Genomic DNA, 19,297 nt, shown 5'->3' with positions numbered 1-19,297 from the left:
TCTGCACAGTTTCCCGTGCTCGTCGCTTCCTCTTCTTCCTGTTGGCCAGTCTACGCTTGAGGCGATATCGTGGTCACTGCTTCGACCTCATTACGATAGTCGCTGATGCCAGCCAGCTGACACATGGAGAGTTAGTGGAGGTCAGGGTTGCCAGCCACGTAACACAAATGGATGTTGTGGCAATCACTGTAGATTCCAGGGTTGTTGTTCTAAGACGCTGAGTCAGCGGACCTTTTCCATGGACGTGTCGTGACACAGTTGTAGGCCCACAGCTAGCCATGGTTTCAAGCACATAGTCTTTCTCAGCTTCATCTGTAAGGTATGCCCATGAAGCATCCTTGTAATGTTCATCCACCACTACATCAGGTTTCGCTGGGATTAATTCACCACCGTTCAAGTCACTTTCACTGATGTGGGAAGAAGTACACATTTCTGTCAAGTTCAGGTCTTGTAGCTGGGTTTCTTGGCATGGGCACTGTCCCCGCAGGACGCCGCATATACAGTTCATGTCAATCGCCTGGATACAGTTGCCAAGTATGGAATTCTCTCTTATGCCGCTGCCAAAGTCAAATTCGTTGTCTCTGCCTCGGCCATTGTTGGGGCCCGTATTCGCAATTTCGCCCGACGACATCCAAGGCAAGGAATCAGAAACGGTCTTGAGGCTTTCATGGTTTGAGTTCTCATCAAAGGTACTGACAGATAAACAGAGGTCTTTAAGGTCCACAGCAGCCAGCTTGGACGCAGACCCAACGTTGTCTTGATCTGTCCGGCTCGTTGCAGGTATACCAGGAACAAAAGTTTCAGGCTCATAACAGACTTTTCTAGTTTCTTCATTTGTTTCTTTTCTTTCAATTCTGTATATCCCATTGAGATCGCCGTAGCAATCGTTGTCACGTTTCTCGTCATGAAGGTCACAGTCACAGACAGCGCTCCAATCCCCAGCGCCTCTATCACCACTGTTTGTGCAGCCACAGTCCTGACCAGGCAACTGCTCCTTCCCTAACGAGTTTAGTCCTCCTTTTGCTTGCGACACAATTTTATCACTTTGGTCTATTTGGCCTTCTACTTGCAATGCACTTTCATCAACTTTGTTCAACATTATGTTCCTGCTCATGTTCAGTTGTTCATCAAATGCATCCAAAAAGTCCTGGATCTTGCCAATGAACTCAACAATCCCAAGTTCAATTTCAAATGTGTAGGTCTCCGGATCTTCTTCTTCATTGATCAGAGCTTGTCTCAGACGAGCCGTGAGCGTTTCCCTGCTACCGAGGGATTTTAAACCTCGGTCCCGAAGCTCTTGTCTTATCTCTTTAATTGAGAGCTGATGTAATAGCTTCAAATATGTCATTGTAATCAAAGCCTACCTTCTCTCGTTGAGTTGCCTATGATCCCACTTCTGACACCAATTGTAATAACTTAAGTGAGGCATCTCAACGAGGCACATATATCTTTATTTACACGACATCAAAAGTTCACAAACAACATCTATCTTAGGCACAGTCTTTTCACTTCGGCTCTCAACTTGGGCGGAAATCGTTCTCCTCTCTTCCTAACGTTGACATCCTTTTTAGTCTAGTTTATCACAGTGTGCACCTTCTATCTTAGATGTCGGTGCGCATGTCTCTTCCTAATGTCAACATCCTTCCTGTCTAGTCACAGATAGTGCGCACCTTCTTTCTACACTATCTTGGATGGCGGTGCGCATTGCAAAGTCATAACAGTACTATTAATCTATCTCTCTTTTCGTTTTTAATAGATATGTATGTATCGGCTTCGGGTAGACCCATTTTCGTAAAACTAATTTTATTTTCGTAGCGAAAGAGAAAAAACTTGAAAGGGATCATTAGCTAAGTTTAACATCTAAATCCAATCCACTAGATTAGTAAACACAAACTAAGACCCGCAGACCGCGGGTAATGTCAGGCTAGTTTATTTATATTGTATTAAGACCACTGGCGGATCAAGGGGGGGGGGTGCGGTAGGGGCGATCGCTCCCCCCCCCCCATATAGGGGGGGGGGGCGGACGAATTTTTTAATAGAATTCACACAATTTGTATACGAATTTATTACTTATGTTAAAAATAAATACTAATTATTTATATTTCAACCTATTTTTAGATTATTTCGCCCCCCCCCCTCTAGTATGTTGGCCGATTGGTGGGGTCGGGAGGGGGCGATGGTATCAATCCCGCCCCCCCATACACTTTCGAGTTGGGGGGGCGGTCCAATTTTTTTGTAGAAATCACAGCTTGCTAATAGAATCAATTTAATATCTATATCGTGTAGACTTGTTATTGATTTTTTAACCGATCTTTATATTATGTCGTTCCCTGTTTGCCGATTGGTGGGAGGGGGGGGGCGAAGACCTCTATTGCCCTTCCCACCTAAACCCTTTGAGGGGGGGGGGCGGTCCGTTTTTATGGAGAAATCATAGTTTGTGAACAAAATTAGTTGAATTAATATATACATTTTATATTATGTCGCTCCCTTTCTGGTATTTTGTCCGATTCGGTGGGGTGAGGGGGGGGCGATTGCATTACTGCCCTCCCCACTATAGCCCCCTGAGTGCAGGGGGGCAGTCCTATTTTTGTGGAGAATCATAGTTTGTGAACAAAATTAGTTGAATATCTATATAATATAAATTACGTATTGATATGTGCCCATTGTATATTATGTCGTACCACAATCTAATCTCAAATAGTATCATTAGTAAATTTAAATGAAAAAGGGTTGTACGAGGTGGAAGGATCGATACATGCAATCGCATTTCCCCCATCATAATTTATATACACTATAAATTAAATTATTATATTGAGTCGCCCAACCCCTATTCTTTAATGCCAAATGCAATCTTTAGCAGAAATTATTAAAGGGGCGAGGATTAATCGTTTTCACTCTACCGCTCCTCCCATTTCCAGACAGAGTTTATTTAATTTCACATGAATTTATCATAATTATTTTTAGAAAGTCTTTGCATTGGAAAAGTTAGAATTCAAACGAAATTTTTCAGTATTAGAGCCATGATAGAGATGATTTATAAACTCAAATAGTATGTTCATAGTCGCCTTTTCCCAACCTTTACTCAATCTGATATTTTTCTAGTTAAATAAATTTGGGACTATAACTCACAATGTGGGACTATAGGTCAATCTTATTGAATACTATTTATTGAATAATTTTTTTTTCGGCGGCGATCCCCAAAGCCAAAATCTAAATATGTGGGGTATCTTTTCAAGGAACAAATCGGTTTTATTTGAAATGTATTACAGGCCTATAAATTCATATTAAAATAATTTTCCAAGTACAACATTATTCAAAAGGTCCTTTTTTAATAGTATGAATAATGAGCTTCGAACTCCATTGATGAATAATGAGCTGTAGAAGTCCGGAGAAGGCCCTTCTGCAATGAAGAATGCAAGAAAACGCTTTTGGCGTCGGGGCTTCGCCCCGAACTCCATTGATGAATAAAGAGCTGTACTTGTCAGTAGAATGCGTTTCTACAGTGAAGAATGCAAGAAAACGCTTTTGGCGTCGGGGCTTCGCCCCGAAATCCATTGATGAATAAAGAGATGTGATTGTCAAGAGAATGCTTTCTGCAGTGGAAAAAATTAAGAAAACGCTTTTGGTGTCGGGGCGAACCCCACAAGAGAACTTTATAGCGCTGCCCCAGTTGTTTTGTTTTTCGCCGAAGGTTGAGAAATGCTTTTTTAAAATTCTCATATATATATATATATATATATATATATATATATATATATATATATATATATATATATATATATGTGTGTGTGTGTGTGTGTGTGTGTGTACTGTACGCACGTTTATGCATAGGGTTAGGGTTTACTGGGCATTAGGGTTAGGGTTTGGAAAAAAATCGCCCCCCCCCCCCCCCCACTCCAAAGTTCTGGATCCGCTAGTGATTAAGACCTTTACTTTTGTGCTATTCAGGTTCAAAAATTATGTTTATAAATATGACCATCTAAGGGAACATTGCAAAATTAAAAACGGAACAAGGTTACAAAGACTGTGTGGTCCACCTAGAGACAGACGGACAGATCTACACATTGGTAGAGGATAGAACATAGATCTATTAGGCTGTAAAAAAAATATACTTAAAAAAAATAATCAAAAAATGCATATCTATTTTACAGGATGTGACTCACAAAAAAATGTAGAAAAATTTATTAATTAAAAAAAAAATTCAAATGAGTTTCGAACCCAGTACCTTCTGCGTGTTGGGCCGTGACCTCCAATGTCGAAGGCGCCGGTTTGGCAGATGTGATAATTACTACACTACGGGAACTTATATTTAAATGTACCATATATCTGAAATTTTTCCTTATACTTTCAGTTTGATACAAACTGGACTTAGATCTAGCTACATCTTGACCTGGTTTTAGATCTAAATCTAGATTTTAGTCTAAGCCTAGATCTAGAAATAGATCTAAGTCTCAAGCCTAGGTCTAGAAATAGAGTTAGATCTAAGACTAATCACTAAGTCATTCTAAGTCTAAAAAGTCTGTCTATATCTATTATCTAACTAAGTCTAACTAAGTCTAGACTCTCTAGACTCTAGAATCTAGTTAGTTAGATCTAAGACTCTAAAGACTAAGTCTATTCTGTATCTAAGTCTCAGATCTAGAATTTTGATACAGATTCTACTATATCTACACTAGAACTCGTATATAGATCTATGTAGGTCTGGCTTCTATTTATTGTAATTTAGATTCAGATTGTTGCAAAGTGTATAGCCTAATCATGGAACTATACTAATGGAACACCAGCTTCGAGTTTTTTACAAAGGCAAAGAGAGTCGAAGTGCCGTCGCGCATCTTTTTTCGCGCACCGTACCATTTGAAAAATCAATGATGATGCCAAAGAAGAAATTTACTCGGCGAGATACTTGGATCGACCTGCATTGAGAGTTTAAAACTTCCTTACACTCCTATATTTTATTAGATCTGTAAAAACTATCCATTTTCGGACTATCTGATAAAATAGATACAATTTCCCAGAATAAGAGATCGTCACAAAAGTTATTTTTTTCGATCACCCTATAAAATGCCAAGGTCTGAAAGGGGAACTTTACTTTACTTTTTTAGTTATGTTATGTTATGTTTTTTAAAATTTGTCTATCTATCGATTAACCGCCTTTACTTCACTAAACATAATATTTTTTTTTAAATGAAATTATACAAATAGTCAAAAAAGTTACATCATACTTTATATCAAAAGCAGATATAAAATCTTACTTTCAGCTGTATATAAGCTGCATGTATATAAACACTGCTTTGATTTTTAACAATGTTTTTATCCAATCTATTGAAATAGTAGCTAGCATCGTAATACCAGGATGCCAAACATTAGACACTGTTTAAAACAAATTACGACATTCTTCGGGCATAACATATTATTGAAATCTCAAATGTAATTAATGTAAATTTTGTAGAATCGGAAAGTAAATAAGTGGCTATTGAGATTTATGAATAAGGTGAAGTAATTTCAGATGTTGAATGTAAAAGAAACTCTAGCCAAGATGAAGGAAAAGTTACAATGAGCCAGTTAAAAGATATAGACTTTAATATTTTAGGGAAAAATTTCATTTTGTCATGTGCCAATTTTACAAAAGAAAAAAAAAAGCTAATTGTTAAAAGAAAGGTTCTGACGCTTCCTATTGGTGATGATTTAGTCAATTATAGCAAGAAATGTTGTTGTTTTTTCTGTTGTCAACTATTTTTAACTAATTATATGGAAATGAGATACAAATTAGTAATTTAATAAGTAGTGGAAATAAAGTCTGAAATTGGAATATCAAAAGACGTCTCAAGAATAGTCACCAGGATTGGAAAATCGGAAAACAAGGGCATCCGGCTACAAATACATTTAACAATTTAGCACCTATGCTGTTCCATACCATTGACCCCAGTGTGTAGCCTTAAGATTCACTACGTAACTTTTACGACCAAGTTTACGTCCACCTGCGAGAAATCCTCTCATTTAAGTGGGAGTGTGTGCCCCCCCCCGCTCATCCCATTTTAAAAGTACTACCCCTCCCTCTCCCACAAGCAGAGTGCGATTGCGATTATATTTATCGCCAACACTCCCCGACATAATAAAAATATTTTATAATACTTTTTAATCTAATGTATTTAGATTAGTAACTAAATATTTACAAAACTTGCATAATCATCAATTTAAAAAACTCACCAGTCAACCTTAGGGGTTGGTGATGGACGGAAGCAATGAGTGGAGAATCCTCTCTACCTCCCCTCCCCTGAATCCTGTGATGTCTATATTATATAATGACTCAGGAGTCATTTTTTCCACACATTTCATAATTGTCATTTTTTTCCCATTTCGTCGGTTTTTCTTTAGTTAGAATCGTTATAGTTGCTATTTATTATAACCTCACCGATAGCCCATAGCCTAAGGATAAAATATACGTAAACATTTTTTAATTATTTTCAAAATTAAGGTCGCTAATTAAAGAGTGCCTAATTTTCCGGTGCCTAATTTTCCGACTTGTCAAAAAGTGCCTAATTATCCAGTGCCAAACTTTCCGGGTGCCTAATTATCCGGGTGCCTAAATTTCCGGGTGCCTAAATATCCGGTGCCTAAATATATGGGTGCCTAAATATCCGCAAATATGCGGTGCCTAAATTTCCTAAATGCAATGGCCCTACATGTCGAGGACCAAAAGAAAGCTTTTTGATGAGCAGGCGAAATTAAATTACAGATGAACTTTATTACAGTCTTATTTGATCTTTGATATATAGGCCTATTATATATACTAATATACGATCTTAAAAAAAGAGCATCGATTACTATGAAGGTAACTCGTTATATAAAACTAATATAGCCAAATGAGGCTCTAATTTGAACCGTCGTGAAAGCGGAAAGAACAGAGAGATTCATCTGGTTTGAGCTGCACACAAAGGTTAAATATGAATACGAATCGATTAGTGGCTTAGAGCGTGTACTTCGACAGCAGCTGCTGAGCGTGTGGGTAGATAGCAACTGACTGGTGAAGAAATGTTTTGTTATTATTTTAATGTATAGAATAAGATCTACTATGTTTTAATGTCACAATTGGTAAATCAGCTATATTTATTTTTTAGAGTGATCTAAAGGTTACTGACGGTAAGCCTTTTTTTTTAATTCCCAAAACATTAAACCAAAATATTAAACCAAAACATTAAACCTAAAGTAAAGATTACAACAGTGTTTCTAAAATTTACAACAGTGTTTCTAAAATTTACAACAGTGTTTCTAAAATGTATAAGTAATGTCCCCTTTGAAAACAAATATTATTCGCTCCCACCTTAGCAGTCTGGTGGAGCGCTACTTGGGCAATGCTTCTCGGTCTCAACGTTGCCCCAGGCGGGCCAATTGGAAACGTTTGTTGCCCCCGGTATGAAACGTTTGTTGTTCCCTATTGAAAATGTTTGTTTTTTACCAAAAAATTATGTGATCGTAAGATACGCAGGATGCAATATATATATATATATATATATATATATATATATATATATATATAACGAGGAGATACCCGTGGGGCACTACGGTTGAAAACCCCTAATATAGAGTATGCACAAACACTTCTTAGGCCCAACAGTTGTAGCCTTCTTGTCTGCCTGCATTAAAACCCCCCACAAACACATACAGACACTACTTTTAAATGAAACAACAAAATTTGGTACTTTTATATTCAGTGGAACAGCCAGCATTACAATAACATCGCATACTTTTGACATCCTCCGATAGAAAGCCTTCATTCCCAACCACAAACTTTTAGGCCGCCTCACTTTCATTTTTTTGTACTTTCAACCACCAGCTGCACCCTATCCAATTTTATTTTTTTTTATAAATCACAGAATTAGTTACATATCTATATGATAAAAGTTACTTATTGATATTTTTTTCCAGATAACAACAAAACCTATGGTCATACATAAGTCTAAGAAAATGGAAACAACAGGCATAGCGCCATTAAAAGGAGAAGATAACATAATACATAATGATAATGAAACTAAAGCTAACATCCTAAACAAATACTTTGGATCAGCATCCCCTATTTAAAAAAGAAGAAAAATCTGACCCAGGAAACTACAGACCAGTATCACTTACCAGCATCACATGTAAAATCCTAGAACACATAATATGTAGCAACATCATAAACCACTTAGACAAGCATAATATCCTTACTCCATACCAAAATGGCTTTAGGAAATATAGATCATGTGAAACACAACTAATAGGACTAATACTAATTTAAAAATTTTCAAAAGGTTTAGATAATAGTGAGCAAATAGATGCCATCTTACTAGATTTTCACAAGGCTTTTGACAAAGTTCACCACCATAGTTTGCTTAAAAAACTAAAATATTTTGGCATTAATGGTCCATTGCATCAGTGGATTATAGATTTTCTGATAGGAAGAGAACAAGCTGTAATAATAAATGGCTCTAAATCAACACCAATAACAGTAAACTCGGGTGTACCTCAAGGAACAGTCTTAGGTCCACTACTATTTTTAATTTACATAAATGATTTACCAAATTGCATTAGTTCAGGAACAAAGGTCAGATTATTTACAAAGAAAATTAGATGAATTACGGGGTTTACAATCGAATTGGAGCATAGACTATTTATATATGCCAACACTAAGGGTAACTAAGCATAAGTTTCGTTCAATTCCAAAATGTGAGTCGAAGTACTTCCGTTATAAACTTATTTTACGACATTCACGATATTTGCATGATGATACCAGCTTGGATAATATATATTTTTCTCTTTTCATCACAATTGACCAGTGGCGTACCGAGGGTGCCAGGCGCCCGGGGCGGCATAGTCTGTTGGCGCCCCCCCCCCTATTAGTATGCGTAATCTATATTTGCATTAAAACAATCACCAATCAATAAATTAATTTTTTTTTATTGTAAACAAAGTTAATGAACAATCTGAAGCAACATTAGCCATTTCTTATAGAACTACTTTTCGTGATCTTGCACTAGCAAGGTTGTCAATGACATCATCAAAATTAATTGTTTCGACCAGCTCCTTTTCTATGCTTAGCAATGCCAAGTCTGACAGACGCTCCTGACCCATTGAAGCTCTCAAATAAGTTAAAATGATTTTTAGTTTACTAAAAGAACACTCACAGCTAGCAACTGACACAGAGATTGTCAGCATAATTTACAAAGCAATTCGCAAGTTTGGAAATATGTCATTGCCATTGTGACAAGTCAAAAACTCGCTGTCAGAGTCACTCAAATTTATCACAGCATTAATTATTATTTTTCATTATTTATTTATTTTATTTTAATTATTTCCCCATCCTACCCCTAAATTCTTCACCCGCCCCACCTTTTCCCCTCCAGGCTAGACTTAGTTGACCACCTTGGAGATAGCTAAGGCGCGTCCTTTCATTTATCTGCCCTTGATCGGGGAAAGGTAAACACACAATCTCTTTTGTCTTACCCGCCGGATGTCTGAAGGACGGTCGCGGTTGACACCACCTTGGTTGGAATGCAAACCAATCTCCCCCCCCTTTCTCCCACATCTCTCCTTGATCTAGGAGATCAATAGAGTCAACACACCGCGTGATACTCCAAGGTGCGACTCTTGTCGGACTTCACCCACGTGTAAGATAATTCTTAGCCTAGGACATTTCCTGTTTCCGCCCACATTTTCCAGGTCTATATAAAGTAGATCCAAATAAAGCCATACTCTCTTTCATTTCTCATTCTATCGCTGAGCAATCGAGTCTGGACTACTTCATTTATTCTCCCTCCTAGAGGAATACCTGGTGCCTCCCTCAGGTGTCTGCCTATTTATTGGATGAACTATTTATTTACCTGCATTTGTGCTTAGTGCTATTCAGCACTGCACTAGCCTATTTGCAGTTCAGTGTCTACTCGACACTACTCAAGTATACTACTTGGCGCTATCGGCATTGCCCGCCTATTCGACAGCCCACCTGTCAACCTATTAGGTGCGACGTCCCTATAGACCAGATCTGTGTGAGACGTCATAGCTACGCCAAACCCTCTGCAACTCACTGGACTTATCCTGTCACTACACTGCCCACGGCAGATCCGCTCTGCCAGCAGTAACCTTGTGCCCACGGTAGCCGGCCACCCGCCCTACTGTGCCCACTACAGATATCAGAACTTTGGATTGAGACTCCACAAGAACTGAATCACCGGCGTCCCTCTATCCGCTAGAGCGCCACCTCCATCTGCAGAACCTCAAGCCAGGACACAGCCAGCTGCGACATTAACAGGAAACCCAGCTAAGTCAGAGGACAAAGTGACATACTCTCTTATTAGGTGCAAGAGTGATGATTAAACCTAGTACTATTTAGAGATAGATGCAAACCCTCCCCCTTTTTATTCTTATATGTATATTTATGTAAATAAATATTCTTTTATTTTAACTTTTGTATCTATCATTCATTGCTTGTCTCGTTGCGTGTCTGCTCCCGATTCATATGCTGATAGGTTGGTGTGTGATAGCTTTAAAAATAATCATCCCCTAGACATTAAACGCGCCAGACACACATCACATTCCCCCACCTGTCACAGCCATATGAAATAATAAATGAATGTAATTCTAATGGGCTGCTTGGGGTAGCATCTGGCCGGGTTTTCAGCAACATACTGCAGTCACTGATTTCTACGAACAGTTCAGTTCCATCAATATCAGTTTTATAACAGTCAGCCAGCGTAGCACAGTGCTGTTGAATATCATTAGAGGTATCATTAGCAAACAATTTGCTGATGTTGAATAGAAATCCAAACTTTTCATCTAACGTCTTCAGACGACCAAATCGTGTTGTCATCAACTGGATTAGTCTATCAATAACTGATTTCATAATGCGAGTTATTTCTTCAACCGCAGCGAGTCCTGCATCACCAGCATTTTCACCAGGCATCTGTTTTCGACGTTTAATTCTTCCTTCTATCCTAATTCCCAATTTTTCACACAGAACTTTAGCTGCATTGACTGCAGTGATGCAAACATCTTCTCGAATGCTACTTAGCCGTTGCTGCAGTCCTTCTAAATCCAGTGATGCGTCATGGAAATTCATTGCTGGATCTTGCAGTCGTTTTTGAATCCGGTCAATTTTTGACAAAACTGCATGCCAGAAATCAAGTAGAGTGATGAAATTGAAATTCATCACATTTTGAAGCAAACTGTATGCATCATTCTGAGCAGGGGCGGACTGGCTATATGGGCAAACGGGCAAATGCCCGGTGGGCCGGTGCCAAATGGGCCGGTCTGGTCGCGACCAAAGAAAAAAAAACTCAATGCAGACAACTTAAAAACAAAAGTGACAGCAGCAAGACACAAAGGCCCGAACAAGTTTTCTTGTTGTTTTTTTTTTTGTAAATTATTGTTACAATTAATTTTGTTTGAAATTTTAAGAATTACACTATACACTGTACGTATTATCATTTGTAAAACGTTAGACCGTACTTTCTGCTATGCATGAGCGGCAAGGCCTTCAACACTACTTTGATGTCTTCGAGACTGTGTTTGGCCTGATCGTTTTGCTGGTCGGCATGGGCCTTTGATGGCACTGCCGTTTTTGTTTTGCTCCTTCCCTCACCCGTCTTTTAGTGGTTCCAATGAAAACGAAAAAGAGGGATGGTAAAGGTTAAGTAAGAAAACATTGAGATAATACGGCAAAAGGGAGACAATTAGCTCTTTAACAAAACGTTTATAGAAGTTAACTTTTAACACATACACACAGCCGCGAAATTGCATACCACCCAACTTATTCACAGCTCAATATGGGTATAAAGCTCTACTTTCTGCGATTTGAAAAGAAAAAGTAAGTTTCTTGTTGTTTATTTGTAATAACATATATCTAAAAATACTACACTTAAGCCACTTAAGGCTTACAAAAAAATTATTTAATTAAAACATAAATCTAAATTTACGGTGGACCGTATACATACGTTATTATGATTAATGGCAAACTTATGCTTATGCTTAGTATGACGTCATTAATAATGAAAATTATTACAATAATTAAAATAATTTATATTTAGGCTATATAGCGCTGTCACATACGATATTTAATGAAAGGAGATTTAGAATCATTTATATTTTAAATAATATATTCATATACAATTGAGAATGTACTAGGAGGAAGCAAGAGCTTTTCACATTTAGAAGTGCCTCTCTAACCGTTCTGCTTTCTCTTATCTTGTAAAAGAATATCTATCTATCTATCTATCTATCTATCTATCTAATATATATATATATATAGTTTCTTCCATCGTAGTTTGATTATGACCACTTTGTCATCCAGGGGGCTGAGAGCTTTACACTGGGGTTTTATGTCTCCTCGTGTGGCTGGTGAGACCTATGTGAGCCCGGAATGTTCGGCTGCACACTAGGCAGGTTATTCCAGCTGGAGCTAGTGTCATTGGCCTTACTTTTCTTCTCTGGCGTTTTGCGTTTAACTTCTGCCAGCATTGTTCTCTTTTCCTCAGCAACATGTGCGCCGGTTTTCACAGCGCGACGTCATGATGCTCTGTCATGTGCCTCTGTCTCCCAGGGTGTCCCTGAAGCGATTTCTTTGACCACCTTGCGAGCGCTTTCCTTCGTTAAGTTGGCCATACAATAGTCGTTTAGGGATGCTGTGGTCTTTCATTCTGCATACGTGTCCTGCCCATCGCAGCTGGGACTGCATCAGGATTGTGTGGATGCTTTGCAGACCCGCTCTTTGAAGGACTTGAGTATCTGGTATTTTGTCTTGCCATTTGACATTCAGTATTTTTCACAGACATGTCATGTGGAAGTGATTCAGTTTCTTTGCATGTTAACTGTACACTATCCATGTTTCTGGGGCGTAGAGCAATGTAGGGAGGATGACGGCTCGATAGACTCCTAGTTTTGTATTTGTGGTGATACCACTTTAAAGGAATGGGTTGCCTGAGTCAGCCTTGAAAACCAATGATTTAGCATATTTTAAGTCACAGATCAACATGCATGACTAGATTGACACGTGAAATGCGTAGGACCTAATTATTTTATTTTTTTGAAGAAACGTCTGTAATCTATAAGTAATACCAAAAAGTTTGAAACTCATTAAGGCTGCTAATGTAGTGTTTATAGTTTTCAGACTACATACATGTATAAATAGAATACATTATATAAGCCTACGAAAGCATACATTCAGTTTTCGATGCGTTATCAAACTTTATATGTTTTGAATAGAATTAGGCTTACACCTATGATAAAACACATGGGCGTAGACGAGAGGGGAGGAGTTCAAACCATCACTGGCCTCAGATCTCATTGTCTGAAAGGGAAACTTTACTTACTTCCTGAGTGCAGCCAACTTAAGCAAACTACAGTCACCAAATTTCATGAACGTAGCCAAAAGGGGGTTTGTGGTTTCCCTCCCCCCCCTTCCAATACAAAACTAAAAGCATTTTACCATTTTCTACCAGTCGCTGAACTCCAGTGAATAGAAGATTTAGTTTTTAATCTTTTTAGCGGAAGAGTAGCAGGCTAATTGCACTGTAGATACCTTAAAATAAGCATTTTTTAAAGCTTAAAATAACGGAAATAATGCTTGGATCCGGGGCGAAACCACTGGGGTAACTTACAGCGCTCCCCCAGACTCCCTAGCTGTCCCTTGGCGGTGTGTACTGCCTTTCACTAATTATAGGAAGAGAGTATTCTAGGGTAGAAAAAACGTTTAAAATAATGAAAGATAAGAATGTAATGAAGATTAATTACATATACACACACTAATATATATATATATATATATATATATATATATTGCGTAGGGGGTTTAAAATCCTCCCCCTACACCGAAAATATATGACATGCCATTTGTGGGCCGGTTTATAAGGTAATGCCCGGGCCGATTTTGATACCCAGTCCGCCCCTGATTCTGAGTCTCACTAGTTTGAGTACCATCTTCATACAGGTTATCTAACAGCTGTAAAAATCCATCAAACTGTTCGTGGATTGCATTCACCGCATCTTGTCTTGCACTCCAGCGTGTTGGACATTCTCTCTTCAATTTAATTCCAAGCAATTCTTTCATTTTCTCCAATCGAACAGTTGAAGCACTGAAAAAAACGTAAATTTTCTCAACTGTTCCAAAAAATGTAACAACAACTGGATCCTGTTTTGCAGCATGTAATCCAGCTAAATTCAAGCTATGGTTGTTACAATTAACAAACGATGCTTGAGGATTTCGAATGGCAATTCTTTGTTGGAGTCCGGACAGTTCTCCTGCCATTACAGCTGCGTTATCATAACACTGAGATCGACAGTCAGCTATAGGAAGGTTGTCTGCTTGCAACTGTTCAACAATAACATTTTCTAGTGTTGTTGCATCTTTTGCATGAAGCTGAATAAAACCAAGAAAAGATTCTTTGATGGTCACTTTTTTGGTTTTGAAATTAACATCAACAAACCTAATAACTTCTGATAACTGTTCCCGGTGTGCTAGATCAGGTGTTGAATCTAGCATTAGTCCATAATATTTGTTTCGTCGAATATCACAGAGTATCTGCTTTCTGAAAGTAGATGCAAGAAGACTGATAAATTCATTTTGAATTCTTGGTGACAGATATGAAACTGAACCCGGAACATTTTTAGAATGCTGTAGATGACTTGATAATAATGGATCAAACTGAGCAATTAGCTTCATTGTGGCCAGGAAATTTCCTATATTGTAACATTCGGTATCATCTTCAGCAAGACTTTCACAGTGACCACGTAAAGCCAAATTTTGGCTGCGTGTAGCGTTCCATGGTGAATTAATCTACATCACCGGTAGGAAGGGCATTGGTGTCACTGATAGACCAAAGAGAATGTCGAACTCAGTTGTAACCGCTAGCCGAAACAATCTTTTTGGCAACCCTTTCTTCACTACTGCTAAATGTGAAAGTAACATTAGCCCCACAAGATCAATTGCTGCTGCTGCAGGAGATTCAGACTACAGTTGTGAATTTGGCTCAGCGAAATATTATGCTTTCTGTGGACTTGGTGGTCTTCTCAGCTGTGGTATCACACATACAGCTGTGGTCCCACTTGACATGGTGAAATGTAGAATTCAAGTCAATCCTGGCAAGTATGGAGGCATCGTCAAAGGGTTCAAGGTCACCATTGCAGAAGAAGGAACTAGAGCTCTTGCCAAAGGATGGGCCCCAACATTTTTTGGTTATTCCATGCAAGGAGTTTGCAAGTTTGGATTTTATGAAGCTTTCAAAATATTGTACACTGGCATGCTAGGAGAGGAAAATGCTTATTTGTGGCGTACCAGTTTATATTTAGCAGTAAGTGCATCAGCTGAGTTTTTTGCTGACATTGCTCTTTGTCCCATGGAAGCAGTGAAAGTTCGTATTCAGACACATCCTGGCTGGAGCACAACTTTAAGAGAAGGTTTACCTAGGATATTGAAGGATGAAGGAACTCTTGGCCTTTACAAAGAATTGGTTCCACTGTGGGCCCGTCAGATCCCATACACCATGATGAAGTTTGCTTGTTTTGAGCGCACTGTTGAAGCACTGTACAAGTTTGTGGTGCCCAAGCCACGTTCTGAGTGCAGCAAGTCTGAGCAGTTGGTTGTCACATTTGCAGCTGGTTACATTGCTGTTGTCTTCTGTGCCATTGTCTCTCACCCCGCTGATACTATTGTGTCCAAACTGAACCAGAACAAGGGAAGCAACTTTTTGGATGTAGCCAAATCTCTAGGTCTCCTTGGCATGTGGAAGGGACTGTTCCCCAGGATCATCATGATTGGTACGCTCACAGCCTTGCAGTGGTTCATCTATGACTCTGTGAAAGTGGCTTTCCGCCTTCCTCGTCCACCACCCCCAGAGATGCCAGAGTCACTGAAACGTAAACTTGGTGTAAATTAAGGACAGTAACTGAGTAGATTTTATTTTTTGGTAGCCACCAAATGATTATACAACTTAAACTAGAGATTGTCTCCCTTAAGTTTGGGAACAGTTAAAAATAATGTTGAAATTCTACTGACAGTACAATGAGAAAGGTTAGTTTTTTTTGTGTGTGTGTTTTACAAGTTTTGTGTTTGACACCTTGACAGTATTGCAGAAGACAATTTGGATAATTGAAAAAAGATATTTTTTTAGATTTGTGTGTGGAGTTATTATTGTAGTATATTCTATATATTTGAATTTTTTTAAAACCATTTATGTGGACTAGACTGGTTCTGTTAGTCTTGTTAATTGTATGATTGATATTGTTTTCACGATGGGGATGGGTGTATAGTTGGTCTGCAAAAGCTGCCTGGTCATAGCACTGACATCAAATTTGTCCATGCAGCAAATTTTTAACTGTACATTGTTACATTTTTTTTCATAGGTGCAAAACAAATTTGTATAAAATTGAAAGAATTAATAAACAAATGTTAAATCTTGTAAAAAAAAAAAAAAAAGAAAAAAAAAAAAAAAAGAATAAGAGCCTGAGCTTTTTCAAAACAATTACATCAATTATAAGACTTCAGTTAGGCCAGGAGAGGCGCGGTAGTTGAGCGGTAAAGCGCTTGGCTTCCGAACCGGGGTCCCCGGGTTCGAATCCTGGTGAAGACTGGGATTTTCAACTTTGGAATCCTTAGGCGCCTCTGAGTCCACCCAGCTCCATTGGGTACCTGATATTAGTTGGGGAAAAGTAAGGGCGGTTGGTCGTTGTGCTCGCTACATGACACCCTCGTTAACCGTAGGCCACAAAAACAGATGAACTTTACATCATCTGCCCTATAGACCACAAGGTCTGAAAGGGGAACTAGTTAGGCCAGGTTCACATCTAACTTTGCATTCACTTGCACCTATCCTTTGATCTGCGGGACCTTTGGGGCACTACACAAGATCTGTCAACCTTCTTTCTCCATTCTTATCTCTCATTTGTCTTTGATATAATTTCATTTGGATGTTCTTTATGAAAATATTGATGCCTACCTGGATGGACCACTTCGGGGGCCGATTTTGAGTTTGTGTTTCCACACAAACTGTCTTTGTAATCTTGTTATTATTATATTAGTACATTAGGTCTTGGCGTTGAAAAGTAGATCTGTAAGTAGAAGTATATTCAATATTGTATAGATAGTAGATCTACTGAGTCTGATCTAGACTAGCTATAGAATTTTTCTAGATTTAGATATAGGCTATATGTAGTCTAGAATAATCTAGATTGTTATAATTAATAAACTTTAGTCAGGTAGAGCTAGATCTAGACTAGTTACAATTTAGTCTCAAGATAGAATCTACAAATGTAGATCTTATCTTATATAATACAGAAATAGATCTAGATATAGAGTCTATTTAATGACAATGTCATTGATTTTGAAGTCTAATAACGAGTGCAGTGCTTACTATTTATTTGAATGTTTCACGAATCACATGTGGTGATATGACTACGCCTACGGAATACGCAGAAACGTGAATGGCGTGAACGGTATACGCAGAACCTATTGCAACTTGATGGCTTTTGTAAGTTAGTCTGTTGAGATGAAAAAAATATGTAGATTTTAAAATTCTAGAACAATAGATCTATTCCACTTAATTTATTAACATAAATCTACTAATCTCATTTATAATATGTAGTTCTAGATCTACTCTGTTTCCAACGCTTTCATTCAGATTTTAATAAAGGCCTATAGATTTAATTAAACTAATAAAGAGATGTAATTTAGATCTATACGGTGTTAGCGAATAGGGTTACACAAAAACCTGGGTTTTTCTAAATTCTGATACTTGGTGTGCAATAGTAAAACAACACCTGTCTAAATAAATCGTAAATAGAGAACACATACCTATATTTATTGTAGTATATATAGGTATGTGGTTTTATATTATATAACTTTCGTCACTTCTTCTATAGAGAAATGACTTTTGTAATTTCTTTTACTGAATTTGCGTCTGACACACATAATTTTTCTGTGCAGCAACAAAGCCCATTGGTATACTCCATTTTTCATCCATCTGCCAAAATGTTTTGTTCAGAACTTTGAAGTGTAGTTCTTTAACAAAATGAAGTTACAAACAGGCGTATTGAACAATATTAATAATTTAATAATAAAAATAATGTAATTTATAGAGCACTGTTAAGAGACATATAATACTAGTCGACCGGCGGCGTAGCATACGCCGCTATTTTGCAGGGCCGGCCATAGGCCACAGCAACCTATCCGACCGCAGTGGGCCCCACACTTTCATAAGACACGCGAATTCTATTTGTAAATTATTAAATTAGACCATTTTATAACAGATTTCTCGCGGCAGCCTGATTTACCAGGAGCTCATGGAAATCTCCTGAAAAAGTCATGGAAATCTCCGGAAATTATAAAAAATGTTTTGAAAACTCATACAAATCTCATGAAATATATACACAAAAATTGTCATTTTGGGGTGTCATTCAATATGAAAAACGCCTATCGCATGGGCGATAAAAAAACGGCATTATGCACTAGCCGTAATTGTTTAATCTGGTGAAAGAATCTTCTCGCGCCTCAAACTAATGAAGAATAACTTTAGTTCAACAGATCTCGTAGATAGATTGAAACATTGATTAATTGTTACTATTGAGCGTTATTTATTTAGGAAATAAAATTTTCATGATACACTGTAAGACTTCGCTACACCCAAGGCTCGTAAAGTTCGTGGGATAACTCTATCCTCAGAAATAAAAGAGTGATCTTTCCTTTACTTCTTCTTCTCGTCCAAACTATTGAGCGAAGAAGAGAATTATATATATAGATTCATAGGACCCGTACTTTCATAGGAACCGCGCTAATTTAAGGTGTATACATTATTAAATTAAACCATTGTATAACTTAAAAGAGATTTCTAGCGCCCTCCTGTCGATTTACCAGGAGCTCCTGAAAATCTCCCGAAATCGCAAAATATACAAAAAAGTCCTTAAAATATACGGAAATATATAGACAAAAATTGTCATTTTGGGGTGTCATTCCATATGGAAAACGCCAATCTTACGCGCGCATTATGCATCAGCCGTAATTGTGTCACCTGGTAAAAAAAGCTTTACGCGCCTCAAACTAATGAAGAATTAGTTGAGGTCAACAATTCTCAAAGATAGATTGAAATATTTGGTAATTCATGCTATTGAGCGTCACCTATGTAGGAAACAGAATTATTATGATATACTCTATGACTTTGCTACACGCAAGGTTCGTAAAGTAATTCTGTACGTAGTTAAGATGGATAAAATGCATTGACGAATTTACTTTCTAATACAAATTCTTTTAAATTTCACTTATTGTCCACTTCCCTACCCA

General features: G+C 37.9%; 2 protein-coding genes across 2 annotated transcripts; one reads left to right on the top strand and one right to left on the bottom strand.

The window, feature by feature from the left end:
• Positions 1-8,982: 8,982 nt before the first annotated feature.
• On the bottom strand, positions 8,983-14,689 carry LOC129923188 (uncharacterized). Its single transcript, XM_056013116.1, has 3 exons — positions 13,933-14,689; positions 10,663-11,139; positions 8,983-9,113 (listed from the first exon to the last, which is right to left on the bottom strand). Exons 1-3 carry the CDS (start codon positions 14,687-14,689, stop codon positions 8,983-8,985), a joined length of 1,365 nt encoding a protein of 454 aa, XP_055869091.1.
• Positions 14,690-14,801: 112 nt separating this feature from the next.
• On the top strand, positions 14,802-16,422 carry LOC106057741 (phosphate carrier protein, mitochondrial-like). The gene has a single exon (XM_056012571.1). The coding sequence runs from the start codon at positions 14,853-14,855 to the stop codon at positions 15,900-15,902; it is 1,050 nt and encodes a 349-aa protein (XP_055868546.1). The 5' UTR covers positions 14,802-14,852; the 3' UTR covers positions 15,903-16,422.
• Positions 16,423-19,297: the final 2,875 nt, after the last annotated feature.

This window comes from Biomphalaria glabrata, chromosome 15, assembly GCF_947242115.1.
Source record: "Biomphalaria glabrata chromosome 15, xgBioGlab47.1, whole genome shotgun sequence".
NCBI classification, from domain to species: Eukaryota; Metazoa; Mollusca; class Gastropoda; family Planorbidae; genus Biomphalaria; species Biomphalaria glabrata.
The sequence above is the reverse complement of the archived record's forward strand: the minus strand, read 5'-3'. Positions and strand labels throughout refer to the sequence as shown.